This window comes from Chenopodium album, chromosome 3 (genome assembly GCF_948465745.1).
Source record: "Chenopodium album chromosome 3, dcCheAlbu1.1, whole genome shotgun sequence".
Taxonomy (NCBI): Eukaryota; Viridiplantae; Streptophyta; class Magnoliopsida; order Caryophyllales; family Amaranthaceae; genus Chenopodium; species Chenopodium album.
This window is the reverse complement of record NC_137836.1, coordinates 82,353,153-82,373,325: the sequence shown is the minus strand read 5'-3', so window position 1 is coordinate 82,373,325 and position 20,173 is coordinate 82,353,153. Positions and strand designations below refer to the sequence as shown.

At 33.2% G+C, this 20,173-nt stretch overlaps 3 protein-coding genes and 1 pseudogene across 3 annotated transcripts; 3 read left to right on the top strand and 1 right to left on the bottom strand.

Annotated features, from left to right (window-relative positions):
• Window positions 1-45: 45 nt before the first annotated feature.
• On the top strand, window positions 46-3,667 carry LOC145619918 (uncharacterized). Its single transcript, XM_081674601.1, has 4 exons — window positions 46-184; window positions 368-417; window positions 2,541-2,681; window positions 3,267-3,667. Exons 2-4 carry the CDS (start codon window positions 394-396, stop codon window positions 3,591-3,593), a joined length of 492 nt encoding a protein of 163 aa, XP_081530727.1. The 5' UTR covers window positions 46-184; window positions 368-393; the 3' UTR covers window positions 3,594-3,667.
• A 1,572-nt stretch (window positions 3,668-5,239) lies between these two features.
• LOC145619898 (uncharacterized) lies at window positions 5,240-8,028 on the top strand. Its single transcript, XM_081674587.1, has 2 exons — window positions 5,240-6,671; window positions 7,879-8,028. The coding sequence occupies exons 1-2, from the start codon at window positions 5,334-5,336 to the stop codon at window positions 7,897-7,899; spliced, it is 1,359 nt and encodes a 452-aa protein (XP_081530713.1). The 5' UTR covers window positions 5,240-5,333; the 3' UTR covers window positions 7,900-8,028.
• LOC145619908 (dirigent protein 25 pseudogene) lies at window positions 6,698-8,930 on the top strand (annotated as a pseudogene).
• A 3,949-nt stretch (window positions 8,931-12,879) lies between these two features.
• Window positions 12,880-14,906, bottom strand: LOC145619887 (uncharacterized). Its single transcript, XM_081674578.1, has 3 exons — window positions 13,980-14,906; window positions 13,642-13,717; window positions 12,880-13,344 (listed from the first exon to the last, which is right to left on the bottom strand). The coding sequence occupies exons 1-3, from the start codon at window positions 14,790-14,792 to the stop codon at window positions 13,157-13,159; spliced, it is 1,077 nt and encodes a 358-aa protein (XP_081530704.1). The 5' UTR covers window positions 14,793-14,906; the 3' UTR covers window positions 12,880-13,156.
• Window positions 14,907-20,173: the final 5,267 nt, after the last annotated feature.

Genomic DNA, 20,173 nt, shown 5'->3' with positions numbered 1-20,173 from the left:
TATTATATTATACTCCAGTACAAATTTGGGATACTAAAGATTTGACTCTCCTAAAAAAAAAAAAAAAAAAAACTCCTCTTTTGTCTCCGCAATATCGCCGTCAACAACGCCTCCTATTGTTGTTACTGCTTCGCGGACTCACGCAGATTACTAGACGATCTCACCGCGGCTTCTTCCTCCCTGAGTAATCTCTCCTCGAATTCGATTTATTTTATTTTATTTTATTTTTAGTTATTTGTTTCATATTTTGATGGGAATATAGTGTTTTGATACTAGTATGATTTGAGTAAGTTTAAGATTTATGATATTAAATAAGTGAATTCTTTTACAATTTTGACAAACATTCGAGATTGATTGGGGATTTCAGGGGTGTTACGTAAAGACCAACAGCCCATGCCTCCCAAGCAGAAAAGAAAGGTGAGTGTTGTTGAACGATTTCCCATAATATTGTTGAAATAAAAATCAATTCCCATAATACATTGATTTAAAAATAAATTCCCTACGTAGTGTCCACGTAGGATCGTTTTTTTTGCTTTAGGTTCAACTTAAAACCGCTAATGGTGATAGCGGTTTTAAAAAAGAGACCGCCTCTAACAATAACAGGTCTCTTTGCGTCCTTGGTTAATTCACAAGGGACAGGAAAATTATTTCAAAGAGACCGCCTTTCAATAAAAACAGGTCTCTTTGACTTTATTTTACAAAAATTGCAAAACCGATAATACCGTTAGCGGTTTTAAGTTGAACCGAAAACCAATCCTACGTGGACACTACTTTGGGAATTTGTTTTTAAAACGAAGCATAATGGGAATTAATTTCTATTTTAACAATATTAAGGGAAATCGTTCAGTGTTGTTGAATCTCCATTAATTACTTTTTTCAGACCTAATTTTTCCTATTAATAAACGAAATGGAAAATTTGTACTCCCTCCGTTTTATAATGTTATTCCCATATAAAATCAATCACATAAAATAATATTAGAAATATATTTGAAATTTAACATTAAAGTACACCATAATTCATAATTAGTTTACTTGAATTAATTTTTTATTAGGAAAGCACGAGTAATATTCGCATCATTTAAGGTATAAATTTACTTACTTAGAGTCATGTCATCAATTCACAAAAAAAAAAAAAAAAAAACAAGTTATAAATGAAATATATTTAATATGGGTATATCTTTTTGAAACGTCCAAATTAATATATGATACTAACATTATGAAACGGCAAGAGTAACTAAATACTCTTGCAATGTTCAAAGTAGAACCGTTCCGGTGTTAGTGGTTATACCAATGATGGTAAGAAAACCGCCACTGGTGTTAGTGGTACCATCTAAGGCCATTTATTTAAAAGTTTGTAATTTGAGTAACATGCACATGATTAATATTTGGGATTGTTTACAAAAGAAATGTTGTTGATTTAATTGGCAGTTGAACATAGATCTGAATAAAGTTCCAAATGAAGATGATGAGAGTGGGAATGTGGATTTGATAAGTGGGTTACCTGATGATGTGCTGATCTTGATGTTGTCCTTAGTGGATATAAAAACAGCAGGAAGAAGTAGCCTTGTTTCCAAGAGGTGGAGACATCTCTGGACTAACCTAATGGATCTTGATTTCGACAACCCCGAAACCAGTGCTATTGCAAATGCAATGATTATATCATTTACTTGTGCAAGCTATGGGCAACCCGAAATGGATAATTATGTTAAATGTGTTAACCAGGTTATAAATGCAAGTGGAGCTCCATATCTTAAAAACTTCAGTATACATTTTCCCCTGGGTATATTTTATGCTGCTCATATTGAAAATTGGGTCAGATTTTCCTTGAGTAAAAAGGTTCGCAATTTGGAGATCAATTTGATGACAGCTTATTCAAGAATCCTTTTTTCTAACATAATTACTACCAACCCTGCCATGGTTGTGAATACTACGCTTGAATCGCTTCTCTTAAGTTACATCACTATAGATGTACCTCTGCTTGAATGGGTACTATCTAACTGTGTTAATCTTCAGCGTCTATCGCTTCATTGCTGCAAGACCAGGTCTCACACCCCTCCTAAACACCCAAAACTTGTTGTTACATCTCTTAAGCTCAAACACTTGGAGATTTTTTCCTGCTTCAGACCTCTCAACATCCAAGCACTCCATATCTTTGCTCCAAATCTTACTTCTTTTGTATTTTTTGAGACTATTATTGATGTGGAGTATCGTAACGTTACATCATTGGTGGATGCTTCTTTTGGACGGATACATTGCCGTCACATTTTCCATAATTTAGACATCCTATCTGGCTTCTCTTCTCAACTTGAAAAACTCTCAATTGAGTGGTCCATGGTTAGTTTGCTTGCTAAAATACTTCCTATGTTGCTAATTGCTAAATTTATGCTACTCAAATTCAAATTATCATGTCAAACACGGGCTCAAGTGGGTATTTGAGGTGAAATGACGAGTTGAGTAACATAGGTTATAATGGTTATTAGGGATTTAGGATGCATACACAAGTATATCCCAAATGCTTTTGATTCATTCTTATTTTGTAGGTACGCTCTGCATCTGGTGGATTTCCAACTTTTGTTAATGTTAAGCAACTGGAGGTTTTTTATTGCCAAAGTGATGGCGAATGTTTTTCCTTGGCCTCTTTGATTGAGGCATGTCCTTTGTTGCATACATTTAAATTAAAGGTAGAATGCATCCTCATATAATTTACTGGTATATAAATATGATTTTTGATTACTATTTTTGCTGGGTTTTTTTTTTTTCTATTAAAATGTGTCAACTCTATGATGTAAATTGGATTGCTTCGCTTAAAGCAGTTGATATCTTCATCTACAAAACCTGGTATTGTAGACTATTTTGCGAGTACATTCTCCACACATCACTTTGACAAGAATTTCTCCTTATCTTTTCAAGATTACTATTTGATCACTTTATACTGTCACAAATTTTGTTAATGGAACAAGGTTGGTTTTTCTTTTACCTGCTTGGCCTTTCAAGACCATCTTCTCTTTTCCGGTTGATGTTTCTATAAGATAAACTCATAAACACAATCTCATGGTAGCCTATAAAATACAAGTGGCCAAGTAGGGAGAAGAATTTTGTTATTTATTGGGGGCTATTAAGCTAATGAAAAATTTCGTTAGTGTCCAAAAGATGAAGTTTTGAGTTTTATGTTGTGCTTTTTATAACTCGTTTGAGTAATGCACTTTTTTCTTTAATGTTGGCATGGCAGGAAGTATTGACATGAATGAATTTATGTTGGTTTACAGCTACCCCTGTATAGGAGCTTGTTCGAAGAGACAAATTCAGCCCCGAAGGATGCTCAAGTTAATGCAATACGTTCCCACCAACACCTTAAGACTATAGAGTATGTTGGCTATGGTGGGTGTGCAAGTGCTTCCAAGCTTGCACTTTTTCTAACATGGCACGCTTCTATGGTTAGCAAGTTTATTTTTGATCCTCATCGACCCTTATATGTAGGAAAACGAACCAGTGTGTATAGCAGTGTGGATAAGGATAAATTGAAAATTGCGAGAAGCTCTGCTGAGCTGCTTGCGAAACAAATTCGAAGAGGTATTGATGTGGTGATTTTGTGATTAGATGTTTTGAGGTCGTTTTATGCTTCAGAATATTATGTGACTGAGGCGTTTGGGAATAATTTTGCATTATACTTGAATTTTTGTCTGAAATTTACCCAGAACCTTAGGAATTACTCCGTATAATTTATCTCAATGAGATGTACATTTTGCTCTCTAGTCTTTCTTTATCTAGGTGAAACACTTTCTGTTTTGACATTTTATAGTCCATTCACTTATTGTTATTATTTTGACCAGAAAACTACCTATGGGCTTTGGCAACAAACCCATAGTCCGGCCCATAAATACCCACTTGAGCCCATATTTGACAAAATTTGCTATAATTAGATGTTTTTACCACATGTTCAGAATTTACAATTATTCAGAATTTTTTACTAAATGTTCAAAAGTATAGGCGTGGTGCATCTATTTCTTTAAAATTTGCGGTCTGCGACAACAAAAAAAGGAAAAATTGACATTTACTACCAGCGAAAACACCCCGTGTCACATTTGCTACCCGTTTAAATTTTTTTTTTTTTATGTTGCTACCATCTAAAATCACATAATTTAAATTTCACTACCATTTAACGGAATCCGTTAAGGTTCCGTTAAGTTTATTAAAAAAAATATAATTAAAAAAAAATTAAAGTAACCCCTCCCACCTCACTGCCACCCCCTCCCCCGCCAGCTCCGGCGACGCCGGCGCGACCACCATCCCCTCCCTCTTGCCCGCGCGAACCCACCCCCTCCCTTTCCCCCACCCTATGCAGCGCAACCAACCTCCCCTTTCCGTTTCTTCTTGCCCCGACCCCCAACCCAAATCGAAAACCACCTTTTTTCCCCTCCCTCCATCGGAATCGGCCTCCTCTTCGTTCTCTCCACCGAATTCGACCCCCCAAAATCGAAATTGAAGTCGAAACCCTAAAATTCGAAATCGAATTCGAATTCAAAATCCTAAACCACCATCCCCAAACCATCGAAATCGAAACCCTAAAATTCGTTTAGGGTGGTTTGGGGTTGGTGGTTTAGGATTAGGGATGCCGAAAGGGTGAGGGAGAGAGAGGGGGAGGGGGTCGATTTCGGTGGGGGGAATAGGGAGGGGGGCGATTTGCGGTGGTGGAAAGGGAAAGGGGGTGGTTTCCGGTTCGGGGTGGGGGTCGGGACAACAGGAACGGGAAAAGGGAGGGGAATTGGCTGCGTAGGTGGGGGAAAGGGAGGGTACGGTCGCGCCGGCAGGGGGGAGGGGGTGGCTGCAAGGTGGTTGAACGGTGGCTTAAACCCAACTAACGGAAACAGTAACGGTAAAGTCATTTGGTAGTGAAATATATATTTTAGGGATTTGTGTGGTAGCAAAATATAAAAAAAAAAATTTAAACGGGTAGCAAATGTGACACGGGTATTTTCGCTGGTAGTAAATGTCAAATTTTCCAAAAAAAAATTATCATCGCAAAAATTTAATTATGATATACTAGACTTATTTTTGTCCTGAACTAATCTAATAATTTATGTTCATTAAAAATGACCTAACCCGTCAAAAAAATAAAATCCAAGACATAATCCGACATGACTCGAACAAATTAGACCCGGCCCAAAAGTTCCAATTTTCTACGTATTATTATCGAGAAATTTAGTAAATTACAGTACGAATTATTACGGAGTATGAACTTGTTAGTTGTTACTAAAACATCTGTTTTTGAGAAAATACAAGTTTATTCAAATTGCTCTGTTTCCCCCGAAATCATTCAGAACCAAAACGAAGTGATGTTGAAGATTCATCAGTCAAAAATACCAAAAACTATCACCAAATCACAATTTCAAAGCATAACATCCATTTCAAGACCTCAAAATCGTACTCACAAACCATCTTCAAAGCGTCGAAAACCCAAACCAATTCCATTTCTTGCTGATCTCAAGCAACTCCATAACCCAGATGAAGCTCTCTCTCTCTTCGAAGATTACACCCAAAAAGGCGTCAAACATGACTACCCTTCTTACGCTTCTCTCCTCTACAAGCTTGCTCGCTCTCGTAAGTTTGATCAAATCGACCCACTTCTTGATTTCATCAAAAATCGCGGGATTCGTTGCCGGGAAGGGTTGTTTATAGCTTTGATGCAGCATTATGGGAAATGTCAATTGGTTGAGAAAGCAATTGAATTGTTTAATCAAATGCCCAATTTCAATTGTGAAAGAAATTTGCAGTCTTTCAATATTTTGCTTAATGTTCTTATTGATAATGATCGATTTTCTGATGCAAATGATTTGTTTTTGAGGTGGAAAGAACTGGGTTTTAAGCCGAATTCGGTTTCGTTCAATATAATGATGAAGGGTTGGTTGGTGAAGGGTGAGTTGGAGAATGCGTGTAAGGTGTTTGATGAAATGCTTGAGAGAGAGGTTCAGCCTACTGTTGTGACTTATAATAGTTTGATTGGGTTTTTGTGTAAGAAGGGTGAGGTGAGTAAGGGTTTGAAGTTGCTTGATGAAATGATTAGCAAAGGAACGCACCCGAATGTGGTTACTTTTGTTCTATTGATGGAAGGATTGTGTTCCTTAGGGAAGTATAATGAGGCTAAGAAGATGATGTTTGATATGGAGTACAGAGGGTGCAAACCTCGGCTTGCTAATTTCGGGGTTTTGATGACTGATCTTACTCAGAGAGGGAAGTTTGATGAAGCAAAATCATTGATTAATGATATGAGAAAGAAGAGGCTAAAGCCAGATGTTGTAATTTATAACATATTGGTGAACTTTTTGTGTAAAGAAGGGAGAGCCGAGGAGGCTTATAAGGTGATTGTTGATATGCAAATTAAAGGATGTGAGCCTAATGCAGCTACTTATAGAATGTTGCTCGATGGGTTTTGTCGAGTTGGTGAGTATGAGAGGGGTTTGAGCATCCTAAATGTAATGATGATGAGCCACCACTATCCGCGTTTGGAAAGTTTTTATTGTTTAGTTACGGGCTTGCTCAAGGGAGGGAAGATGGATGATGCTTGTTTTGTGTTGGAAGAGATGGAGAAGAAGAACATGAGATTTCAAACTGCAAGATGGGAGTCTCTTGTTGTAGAGCTCTGTGGTGATGGTGATGACTCTACTGTTAAACTTGTGAGTGAACTAAGCTCAGTAATTTCATAAACTTAAAATAATAAATAAATTATTTCTAAGCTGTGACATTTTTTGTGTGCTTGTATGCCTAAACATATGCTTTCCAACTCTTTTGATTTACCTAAGTTCTTGTTGGGCATATCATATGCAAATATTGCATCTCAATAAAGCCGACATGACTACTGTCCCAAGACTCCCAACGCCCCCAAGGCCTCAAGTGGGATAACTAAGCTAGTTAATAGCTACATGCTAAGGCCGTTTTGAGGAACATATGGTATACTTCCACTATATGGAATTAATACTCAGTGATGCCATAGGATGCCTGAATTTTTTTTTTTTCTTACATATATCATAACACTGGTTTATGTTTGGATCTTCTAACACACCCTAGTTAGCTAGGAGTTTGTAAGAATAACATGACTATTATCTAAAACTTGTATTTCATATCTTTTATGAAAGAGTGGATGATGTGACAACTAATCCCGTAGTATGGAAGTAATATATACAGTATAGAAAGAAGGTTGGTGGAGAAGTGGAGGTTAAAATATTAGAAATCTGAAGATGGACTGTGTTGTGTTGCTTTGCGCCCATTTAACTGATTATGATTTTTAGAGTTTCTGGCTCAGAGAAATTTACAGGAAAGAGAAAGAGGAGTCTGGATTGTGTTGTTGATCCATTGAGAACCATACTATTATGTTCGAGGTCGGACGGTGGGTATACAAGTCTAATAGTTATGGGCCTTGCTTGTAAAAATATGTTTTGTGGGCTTTGCCACACATCCTAATTGAAAAATAATGTAGTGGTTACCAGATGCAATTGGGGCTGAGATCCATAAGCAATATTTTAAGTATTATAGTGAGCTGTTCCAGTAGCAGTTAGCACCTGAATTTTTCCTATCTAATTATTTTCCCAGTTGAGATATTGAGGTTTAGGTTTCCATGTTCTAACCAACACACCACAATATGATTAATGGCCCAACAACTGCTCCATCCCATCAACTCCATCTTGTTATTCTTCTTCAACTCACTTTTGCTTGCATATATAAACTCCAATGGTAGATTTCAATTTCATCAATCAATCAATACAATTCCAACCAACTAACTCCTAAAAAAAACTCACTGCTTTAGAAAATCAACAATGGCCTTTTCATTCAAGAGCCAACTTTTCCCACTTACACTACTCTTTCTCATTGCATTTGCCACTTCAGCTCGAATCCTCGATGAAGTAGCTGCACCTGTCCCTGAAGCAGATGCCCCAGTTACTGATGAGGCTTCAGGAGTTGGCTCTGGAATTGGGGCTGCTGGTGGAGCTGCTTCCTCTGTAGGAGGGGCTTCCAGTGGAGTCTCTAACACAGGAGGTGGGGCTACTGGAGGTGGGGCTGCTGGTGGAGTTGGTGGAGGTGCAGCAGCTGGGGGAGTTGGTGGAGGTGCAGCAGCTGGTGGAGGTGCGGCTGCTGGTGCAGCAACAGGAGCTGATGCTGGAGACGTGGCACATGGGGAACACCCTGAATTGATCTTTTTCATGCATGACATCCTAGGAGGATCTAACCCTACAGCCAAAGCAATCACTGGTGTTGTAACCAATCCTGCTGTTAGTGGGCAAGTCCCCTTTGCTAAGCCCAATGGTGCAATCCTCGCTAACCAGAATGGTGGCCGTCAGAGCAATGGCAACTCTGGTACTATGAACAACAACAATGTCCCCTTCCTCACTGGTCTTGGTGGCATTAATTCTAATGTGATGCAGAACAGTGGTAACAACTACGTAGGAGGGAATGGTTTCCCTGTTGTGAACGGAGCCCAACTCACTTCAGGGACATCCCTGCAGCAGCTTATGTTCGGAACTATGATTGCAATAGATGACGAACTCACTGAAGGTCATGCACTTAACTCTGGTATGGTAGGCCGGGCACAAGGGTTTTATGTCTACAGCTCAGTAGACGGTAAGACCCAAACCCTGGCCTTTACTGCTATGTTCCAAGAAGGTGGTTATCATAACAGTATCAACTTCTTTGGGGTTCATCAGACTACTGTCTCTGAATCTATTGTTTCCATAATGGGTGGAACTGGAAAGTACGTCAATGCCAAGGGATTTGCCGTCGTCAAAACACTGCCACCTGTTGATCAGCATGAGACCGATGGCCTTCAGACTGTGCTCGAGTTCTCTGTTTTCCTTACATACTAGTGTGCGTTAATGTGTAATTATTGTGATTTCTGATTTTTATTGTAAATCTGAATATGTGTAAACCAATTTGAGTGCTATGAAAAAATTTGGATATTTTTATTACGTTTGATTTTCACATAACTGTCTTTCATAATTCTAATGGCCAAATAGCATTTTTTTTTTTTGAAACAACCAAATAGCATTTTCTTGATATCCATTTAAATTTATAATCAGAATGAATAATAAACTACCACTTTATCATTTGACCAGAAAACTACCTATGGGTTTTGGCAACGAACCCATAGCCCGGCCCATAACACTGCCAATAAGTTCAATGGGTTTATCCTAATAATAGGCGGATCCAAGTAAAAGGGGCCTGGCTTGAGTACTTGACCCATTGGCCATTATCAGAACTGTTGGTGAATGAGCTCTGTCCAATTGCCCAATTGTGAAACTTTTCCCAGCACACAATTCTTGACTGTTGTAAATTTTTTTATTGTATCATGTCCAATATATATACTTCCTCCATTTCTTTATATTTGCAGCACTTATCTAAAATGAAAATGTCACAATACTTGCAAGTTGCAATACAATAAAATTAGAAAGTTTTTTTTACAATACAATAAAATGAAAATGAAAATGTCACGTCCAATAATGATACTTCCTCTATTTTTTTTTTTTTTTTTTTTTTTTTTTTTTTGTTGCCATTATTTATAGCTCAACAAAAAATTATTCTAATTTATAAGTCGTAATACATATTACGGAGATGCATTATATACAAAGAAGTACACAGATTCACAGTCGTAGATAGGCAAGCATATAACCTTTTTTTTTTAGTTTTAAATTTGGGACAAGATAAGTTTATAAACTCTACCTTTCTCTCATATAATGATTTGGATTAACGAGTTTTCAAAACAATTGAGCCCCATATACGTAAATCAAGTTGTAATACTACAAAACACTGAAACTAAAGTGATTAAAGTGGGGTGAACAATGAACAAAGCAACAAAACAAAGAAATCTTTCATCACCCAAAAAGTTGTATGTGAGTCAACTTTATCCGGCCAATTATCCTAAAATTTCCAACACAAGTAACAACTTTCATTTTCAGCTTATTTCTTTAACGCCGGTAAAATTTAACTTATCTTTTTTACTCTTTCACGCATCACTTTCGGTCTTTATTTAACCTACAGCCTACAGGTGTACGAAATATATATCAATAATCATTTGGTAATTTTTATTTTTTGGACCATTAATGTATAAAGCATATCATGAACATTATTTGTATATATTCTTTATAAAAATATTTTTTTTAAAAAAAAGGGATGTTATCATGCATAATTAGATACACGTAATTGGGGAGATAGGGATATTTCAAATGCAGAATAACGATTAAAGTAACATGCATTCATATTTTTCTACCATTGTAATTATTGCTGACTAAGTGAAAGTCATCCCATTTTATTTATTTTTTTAAAATAATTTGTTAAGAAAGGTTATTTCTTTGTAAAAAAAAATAATAATAATAAAATAAAATAAACTTTAATATATGATCATACGTGTGTTAGGTCTTAGGTATGTACTGATCATGTACGATTAAAGGCAGTGCCAAAATTAGGTGAGTAACTTTAAGCAAATCTCTTATCTTAATCTAGCTTTATTATCCTATACTTTGTATTTTAGAAAAACAACATACTTCATGTTTGGTATTTCAATTCTGATCCATATTGCTATATAATTTGGATCATATAAATTAATGTATGATATACTCTATATATCTATGATTATTGGCCGTCACATAATCATCATGCAAATAGCGTAATTAGAATTCTTAGTACAGTCGTACAGAGTATAACTTAATTCAGATATAATATGTATAATTAAAGTATTTTAATTTGCTATACATAATAATGCATTAAATTACATTTTCTTTCATTTACATGCATATGTACTTATGCGTTTATTATTGGTACACAGTTGTTTCATTCGTAAAAATAGTTTAGATAGCCAAGATAGGTGTGTGAAATCATCCATATTATATGTTTATTATTCCATAAAGCTCTAATATTTTCTTGTTATATTATAAATGTTCAAATTAGGAGAAATAAATTAAATACTACTCACATGCATTTATGTACATACTACCTGAAAATTATAGAAAAAGAACAATAATGTTGCTTGGTTGCCACATAACATAACAATTAACCACCCATGGTGCGCCGGTCCTATACATAAAAGTTAGCTCTCGTTAACTAATTAATTTCTAATAATAATATTAATGTCACTAATTATATACTCCAAGATCCTTAATAGGTGGATTACCATGGATGTATGCTTTTAGTCTTTTTCCTACTTTCTTCCAGTATTTTCCTTTTCAGCCGTCCAAATAGTGTTATAGTCAAATAATATACAAATAATTTAAATAAAGCCACGCAAAATTAATTAACAAACAATCACAAAAATTAAAAGAAAAAAGATAAAGTAAAGTGAGGTAATTATTGAGGGAAGTTAAGCAAGATATCATATTGAATAAAAATGACCAAAAAAAAAATAAAGGATAGAGAAATGTAAAATTTGAGCTTGATTCCAAAAAATGGTAGTTAAAATAGTGATGACATATAATTCTTTTTCTACCTTTGAAGGATCTTTAAGGAAGATGATCGTCCCCTAAAGCAAAAACAAAGATGGCAAGTTTATAGGATAAAATGTCGACCCCACTTTGTCAACATAGTGGTTCTCATGTACATATTAGTAGTTACAAAATGCTTTTGGAAATTTTTGGAGGGTAATTGTAGACTTTTCTTGAAAACAAATATACAATCTAGACTATTTATTAAAAAAAATAAAATTGGATGATTTATTTTAGATAGATCTTGGGTTTATAATTTGTAATTTTATTTAGTATAGAATGATATTAGCTCTCTAATGAGACTAGGTTATTATATGAATGGTTACTACTTTTCTTATTTATTATAGCTAGATTGACAATACATATATTCGTTTTTGACTTCTTTCAAATAAAAGAGTACTTTTTATCTCGTTACAGAAGAAAAATAAAATGTGAGTTGGTATTTTGTCTTAACATTCATAATAGACATCAAATGTACCTTGCATTAAACTCGGGTATTATTGGCAAAAATAGATGATTTTCATAAAAAGACCTTTAATTGGGTAGTACTAGGTAATAACTATATAATTGGTATGAAATAACTACAATACATTTAGGTACTCCACTTATTTTGACTCTTACCTATAATGGAGTCCAACTTATTGATTTTCATTTCATAGAAAAGAACTAGACAAGAATTCAAATTCTATCCAATTATAGATACATACAAGACAAATAAAGGAGCAATAAGCAATTCAAATTCAAACAAAATGAAAATCCAAAGTAGCTGAGATATTCCAGATGAAAAAAAAAAAAAAAAAAAAAAAAAAAGATAGAAAAAAAGGTAAAGTATATTCAAATAGAACCTGCTCCCAATGAAAGGTAAAGTGAATGATAGATGCATAGGAAAAAAATGAATCATGTCTGTAATTTGACCCAACATAAATATGTTTGGGTGCTCACTACTCAATTGTTACTTTCAATGAGTAAAAACTATACAACGCATGCTCTAATTTTCATGCCACATTATTCATATTGGATCATGGCCATGCTAACTCCTCGTGCTTTCACACTTATTATTATTTCTACTATAATTATCATATGAGTATGTAAAGTTTTTGCTAACAACACTTGGATCCTTACAAACAAGGTTGTTTCTTCTTTCGATTAGTCAAAGATCGTGTTCGATATGAGTATATACTGGTGTTAGATTTATACAATGTAAGTATTGGTTGTATTCAAAGTTGAGACGTTTACAATACTTCCACAACTAATTTAACATCCGTCTTTTAATAACATCTGAGTGTTACATAGTATGAAAAGCAGAGTATATGCATTACTACCTACTTCAAAGTACTGTAGATAATTTTGTCGAACATGTCCTAAGTTGAATAATAGAAGAAAAGTTATCTTATGACATGATTCAATTTGAGTCACTCTATAAGAACAATAAAATTTGTAAACCCTCGTAACATATATTTTAGAAATGATATAGTTTACACACTGTCGAAGTTGCTTGATTGGCCGGAATTTACAGTACATAGTACTATACCACAAAAATAGAAAATAAGGCAAAAGTTTGATCATAAAAAAGCTAAGCTAGAATATGCTAATAACTTCACAAACTTCGTTCATCATGTAATTGGAAACTGCTTCAAACTAGTAGTTTAAATTCACACTAATAATTCAATGATTCCGAAAGCATAATTTCCTTGTAATTAGTTGAAGTCGACCGTTGAAGAAGAAGTTGATGAAGAAGAGGAAGATGATGGCGAAGCTGATGCTTGTGATGGCCAAAACTGCGCGTTCTTTACCTTGGATATACTTGTTAATACACTTAATGGTGTCACATTTCCTATCACGGTCACTTTTTTTGTTTCCAAATCTATGCTAAATGATGTCACCCCTGCATAAATCATGCCAATATCTTAGTATCATCGTCTTTGTTGATTTTTCAACACTATAGCCTAAATCGAGGAACTACTTCAATAACATTAACTACAAAATGTCAAACTCCACCGAAGAAATACTTTGTAACGAGTCACCAAATTCCCAATTCTGTAATGATTTTAATCGATAAAATAATATAGGAACCAACATAACATATACTACGTGCAATATCTCAGTGTATAATGTATACGGATATTTTATACGGAGTAATAATGTACTAAACTTTGTAATTAAAAAAAATGAATGGACTGACCTTCCATTTTAGAGAGATGTTTCCTAAGTTTGCCTTCACAACCTTTGCAGTGCAATGATACCCTCAGTACCACAACCTGCATATTCCCAATCACTCAAAATTACTCCAAAAAGGACAGCAAAAGACAACAAATTCATCAAATTTCATGTAAATTTTTTTTTATAATAATCTTTTAACATATTCATTAACTCGAAATACTAACAATAATATTCATTTATAAACCAATAAAATCCAATCAAACTTCTGAGCATAAAGATACCCATTATTATCAAAAGCATCATTTTTTTAAAATTAACCAACAAATGAATTATTAAGAAATAATCGATAAAGATAAAAACCTGGTCACGAGATCGAGCACCAGAAGAAGACGATTTCTTTACAACAAGAGAATCATTCCTGCTATATCCCATACTCTTTTGTCTCTGATTAATACCATCATAATCAACCTTATTATTCGACTTAATAACATTTCGATCACTCGAATTATTATTAACAAGTACTAATGACTTGCTAATCTTGTTATTATCTTTTTCAGCATCTAAGAACGACCCAAAACTCTTCGTTTCATGAGCTTCTTTACTGAATATAGGAGTACTAGGAATCAACGCCAAAGCATCATCATCATTGTTACTATTACTAAACTTTCTATTTTTAGTAATTTTGCTTTGATGATGAGATGACTCATGAAGTGAATCCAAGAATTTGGACTCACCTAAAAGGTACCTAGAGGAATGACTATGAGGTGGACTACAACTACCATTGTAGGTGCATTTATCATAGTACCGTCGTCGAACCTCGGCTATATCAACCGAGCAATTCCTTCTAGGGGTGGTGATATCACTATGCTTGACAACAGAGCTTGAGGGAGGTTTTTTTCGGGTTTTTTCGCGGTATGACGAGGAAAGCCTAGGAGTGAAAGGGAGCTCAGAAATGCAAGGTGCTCTAGGAGAAAAGGAATTATTGTTAGTGTTAATAATGTTGTTATTAGTGAAATTTTTGTAATGGTCGTTTAAATATGAATTTAAACGAGTAAGAGATTTGGTAGTGTTTTTGACCATGTAACGTTGGTCTGTACTAGAACAAATGGCTGTTGAAGCTGGTGAAGTACATGAAAAATCTAAGCCTTTCATATTTTTGATATTAATTGGCATTTTTTTGAGAGAAAATACAAAATATATATGATATAAATGTAGCTTAAGAATTTTGGGTAGGTTTTTTTTTTTTTTTTTGGTTTGGAGGAATATAAATTGAAGGAGGGAAGAAAGAGTTTTGATTTTGTAAGGGAAGAGGGTTGAGGGGAGGTGTTAGTTCTGCTTTTAAAGGCTGAAAACAGAGGATTTGAAGGGGATAGGGTTAGGAGAGATTTTTTAGGGGGGTTTATGTGGGGTCCATTATTATTATTGTTGGTTAAAAATTGAAATGTTGACTAAAGAATTTGTGTGAATGTTTTGTGTAGGAATAGGAGCTATATTATACTTCTAGGATTTTACCTAGGATAATTCATAATCATATTCATATGATTTGATATTGGGAGAAAAAAAAAAAGTAAATATATGTCTCTAAAGCAAAACTTCTTGGATTAGATTGCTAATTCTTATAATTATCTGATTGTTTATTAGAAAATATTCAAATATGATAAAGTTTATGTACTTTGTCCTTATTTATCTTTAGTGTTGTAGTTTGATTTTTTACACTATTTATATATCAGTAAATTAAACATAAATTTTTATTTTTGTTGATTAGTCCTTTATATAAGTCCCTTTTATATACTTTCGTTAAAATGTCAATCAAAGATAATATTAGTCAAAACTCAAAATAATATCTTGACAAACATGTTAAGTTAAACCATATAACACTTAATAATGAGAAAATAGTGAGAGTGAACAAGGTTGATTTTAAAGACGTGCTTTAGAAAGTATACAAGTACTTACAAATTTATTCTAAACTAAGAAACCTTCTATGATTACATTCAGATAGAGATATTGTATTTTTTTTTTCTCTATTTGGCGTATATACAAAATTCATTCAATTTGAAAAAAAAATAAAATTGACTTGTTATATTACCATGAAAATATCTAACAACCTCATGAATTATCCAAAGAGTTGAACCACCACAACATTTTATGATTAAACAATGACCTTTCGAGAAGAAATAAATTCTCAAACATTCCACTTATATGATCAATAGTCTTGCTAGTAGCTAAAAGTTACTTCCTAATCTCCCTCTTTCAATGAATGTACCTTTCATATTAGCAACTTGTGCCAAACTTTCTCTAATTTTCTTTCAATAAAGAGGTCTTCCTAATTAAAAATTAATTAACTAATATATATCAATTAATTAAACTAATTTTGGGTGATATATTGGGTGCAAAACATCATCATTACTACCACTACTATACAAGATAGAGGTAATTTTCAACCCTAACTAATCTTATCATAATCATCTTAATTAATTAACATAAAATATAGACTAATCACCTGTTAATTCAAGGCCCTACCAAAAGTTTAATAATTTCATGCTTTTACCCTCAAAAGATGCACATGGGTTTTATCTCGACCTTCAATGTTGTAGCATAGTCTTTTTCTCAGGGGGGACAACAAAGTTGTCACTTGGAAATTAAATTTTTGGTAGCAACATCATTATTACACATTTTTACCACTATAGTACTAGCTATATATGTTAAGGATTTATATGATCATTAACAAATCATTGTTCACAAAAGTTTACTGAGCTAGCTAAGCTAAGATTGAATTTACATTCGACTTTTTTCTTCTTCCTAGGTTCCCTTTCCCTTCCCAATTAACCGTTTTACTTGGCTTATTTAGAATCTCACTTTAATGGATGAATGGTGTAATTGCTGTTGTTTACTTGAATATAATTAAGAAGTTGAGACAATTTTATGATTACATTGCAAGTTCCCAACACAACATAATTGTATTATCTTTTTCATTGAACGTAGCAAAATGAAATATCCACAATTTGTTAAAGGTAAAATACACAAAGGAGTAAAGCAATCTTGAATTCTTTATGTAACTACATGAGGTAACCCAAAGATGCAACATAATTTACTACACGACTATTTAATCTTCTTGTATACATAGCCGAATTATTTGGTGTTGTTTCCATTCTCTTTAGCATGGATGATTACACACTCACTAAACAACAAAAATAAAGTAAAATTATAACCTAATTAGGTGTACATGTAAAAGCAAGCTATAATTCTCCTACACTTGTAAAGATTTTTATTTTGTTAAAGTACATTTGTAAAAGAATGTGGTTAATATATTGCATGAATTTACCGGTACGGTGGCGCGGCTAGCTTTTGCATTAATCTCGGATTACAAAGAATCTTCCCCTACTTAAGCTCACTAATATTTTAATTTGAATTTTAACTTTAATTTATTTTCAATGGTAATTGACAGAGTAGCATCTAAGCTAGCATAAGTAATCTAAAGCAACAACTAGTAATAAATCTTAGTATAAAATATTAGTTTGAAAGGGTCCAAAGAATTGCTTTGGATCTTCCTTGGTAAGTTTACCAAATTTTATGACAACATTCAAGGGATATAAATTAATACTACTAGTACCTTTCTCTGTTTTTCATTATTCCAATTGTTATTGTCATGAATTTATAAATACACACATGCAACTGAAAGTTGTAATTAAAACACTTTCCTTCAATAAATATTATTGGCCTACTCAAAGCAACGGTCAAATGGTCAGTCATCTCTCCCTATTGTATAATAAATATACGTAACTACTGTTAGCTTGGATGCTACATACATACAAATAAATAAAAATTGCACTCTTTCGAATAGACAACAATATGATCTAATCGGGGTAATTTTTGGATGATATATCGCAATATATATTGCAAGACATTAAATTTACTTAAATTTCAATATAAAGTATTGTAAAACCATCTCATACAAAAGTTTGCACATGGTTGTTATGGAAGAAGATATTGAATTAGCAAGAAATTTTTTTTTTCTTAATGTTTGTCGTATGAATATATGATCAACATAATGCAAATTACTTAAAAGCCAACTTTTAAAGTTATGTGGTGTATCGTGTATGAGTTTACCATCATTTAAGATAAGGAAACCTATCGATTCTACGATACATTACTCCCACCATCCCAAATTTATAATTAATCAGATCATATAAATATACTTACTGTATATGTAATTTGATTTGAACGAGTATTGTGACAGTTAAACCCTAACGAAGAATGTAATTAAAATATAAAAAATGGAACAAGAGGCAGAAGGAATCAGCGTCTGCGGCACGTGAACATAAACGGTAATGTCCAGGGAAATTAGATGATAAGTGTACTTAAAAAGAGTATTAAGAAGTGGAGTATAAACTGGAATCTCCAGTTAATAATACTTGTACAAGGACAAGCTTTTAATACTGTTTAACTGACAATTAATTAATGCATCAGAAGGAGTAAATTCTTACTGATTACATCATTAAATTCTATGCTTCATTTTAATTGTATAACTGTAACTTTAGATGGATCATATGTTGCAGTATGTTAATTTAAGGCAAAGTTTAAGATGTGTGTTTTCATAACATCACTCGTGACTGACGTTGCCAGCCTTTGCTTGGTAACTAAGATTGTTAATCTATTAATTAATTAATTTATTTAATTACTAAGTCCAAAATGATTCAGCTAAATTCTTGGTGTCAAAGTTCGAGATGTTCTTTGCATTTTTGTGGAAAATTAAAGTATTGAATCTTTATGCAGTGCTTAATTTAATTATAAAACTTTGTTATCAAAGAATTAAAACATAATTTAATAATTTTAATTATTATGTGTTGGGATGTAAAATTGTGTTTGCCGAGAACACTAGGTTATAGGAGCTTTTAGGATCACCTTATTTACACTTATAAAGTAGGTGAATTCAAAATTGGATATATTTTCACAAAAATAAGTTATGATAAGGATTAATGCATAGGGTGATATGCACCCGATTATGTGCTTATTTGTAGGGTTTGACCTTGTTTAAAAAGGTGAATAAGCTATAAGGTTTAACCTCAATTTTTAGATATTATTAATTTATTATCATAAGTTCATAACTCAGGAGTGTAATAACATACTTAGTACTCCCTCCGTTCCTTAATACAATGTCTCTTTTGAGCATTTATTCCTCACATAATAAAGAGAAAGAGGCATTGTATTAAGGGACAGAGGGAGTAAATGACATAGATCCACTTATAATTTGTTGATTTTGAGATATTGTGCAAGTATATACATAAAATTAAAATGGACTTTTAACTGGCATATAAATATCTAAATTCAATTATTTCTACGTACTCTACACAAGATATCATTGAATTGGTCTTTTGTTTTTATATATAACATTATATGAACCAAATAAGTTTGCTCCACTTATCCACTATATGGAACTAGTGCTTTCTTGTAAAATTAATGAGATTAATACACATCACACAAAACAACTACGTAGTACCAACAAGATTTATTGTTTTCAATTATTATCAAACGAATTAATATGATGAAAAGACATTGGTCTTATTCAGTTGAGAATTTCAAAATTTACTTAGCTACTAGAATATGTTTTAGATGCTATTGAAAATTATCATGAGTTTCTAGGGCTATACGGCGTAATGTTTTTCACATGCCTATTTTCGTAGCAACTTCAAGGAGCTAGAATCTTCAAGGAGATCGAGAAGTTCTCCGTAGTAGTTACTAATTAGTGCATGAATAATGAAAAATTAAACTTATAACAACGATATATTTCTTTCTCAAAATGGCAAATTAACCATTTGTAAGATTGAACTGTAACATAATTTAACTTTTTACGTATAACTAATTTAAGCGACCGGATGGTAATCTAATTAAGATTAAAATAACAATACAGAATAGGATCATGATGAATTACAAAATCCTGTAATGGAATCCGATGCAATTGTAATGTACTACTTGCATGTTTTCCTAATTGCAGCACACTTGTATAGTGGTATGTATGAGAATTAGCAGCCAAGAATGACGATAAATCCCTTTCTCAAGTGTCATACGATTATGCCTCTTCATTCATTAAGAAACACCAAATTTGTGGGTCTTTCTTATGTCGACCGACCTATTATCTTATATACCCAAAAAAAAAAAAAAAAAAAAGAGTGTAATCCAATATGTTTGTAATAATTTACAAGAATTATGTGTGGGTCTCTACAATATTATTTGTTTTTTAGTCACGCGTTTAAAGACAAGAATCCTTCCTTGCTAATTGTAAGAGGGGCCATGTTATTATGATCCTCAAATATCCTTTTCTTTTCATTCTACGAAGTACTGTATCTTTTATTATTTATTTTATTTTATTTTTTTTTGACAAACTGTATCTTTTATTTAATTCTGTTAATTATGTTTTCTTCATTTTTAAGTTTATTATGTGGCTCCATTTTAAATAATTATCAACACTTTACTTTTATTACTCTTGTAAATGAAAGACTTTGATGGCTTTGCCTCTCATTCGCATCAAAAAAAAATTAAAAAATGAAAGACTTTGA

Excerpts from the sequence above, each read along its gene's own strand:
- LOC145619918 (XM_081674601.1), top strand. The coding sequence starts at position 394 with ATGCCTCCCAAGCAGAAAAGAAAG. Across the intron at positions 418-2,540 it reads CTCCCAAGCAGAAAAGAAAG|GTACGCTCTGCATCTGGTGG; the intron begins GTGAGTGTTGTT and ends CTTATTTTGTAG. Across the intron at positions 2,682-3,266 it reads TGCATACATTTAAATTAAAG|CTACCCCTGTATAGGAGCTT; the intron begins GTAGAATGCATC and ends GTTGGTTTACAG.
- LOC145619898 (XM_081674587.1), top strand. The coding sequence starts at position 5,334 with ATGTTGAAGATTCATCAGTCAAAAATACCAAAAACTATCACCAAATCA. Across the intron at positions 6,672-7,878 it reads ATGACTCTACTGTTAAACTT|CTCGAATCCTCGATGAAGTA; the intron begins GTGAGTGAACTA and ends TTGCCACTTCAG.
- LOC145619887 (XM_081674578.1), bottom strand. The coding sequence starts at position 14,792 with ATGCCAATTAATATCAAAAATATGAAAGGCTTAGATTTTTCATGTACT. Across the intron at positions 13,718-13,979 it reads GTGCTCGATCTCGTGACCAG|GTTGTGGTACTGAGGGTATC; the intron begins GTTTTTATCTTT and ends GGGAATATGCAG. Across the intron at positions 13,345-13,641 it reads ACATCTCTCTAAAATGGAAG|GGGTGACATCATTTAGCATA; the intron begins GTCAGTCCATTC and ends TGATTTATGCAG.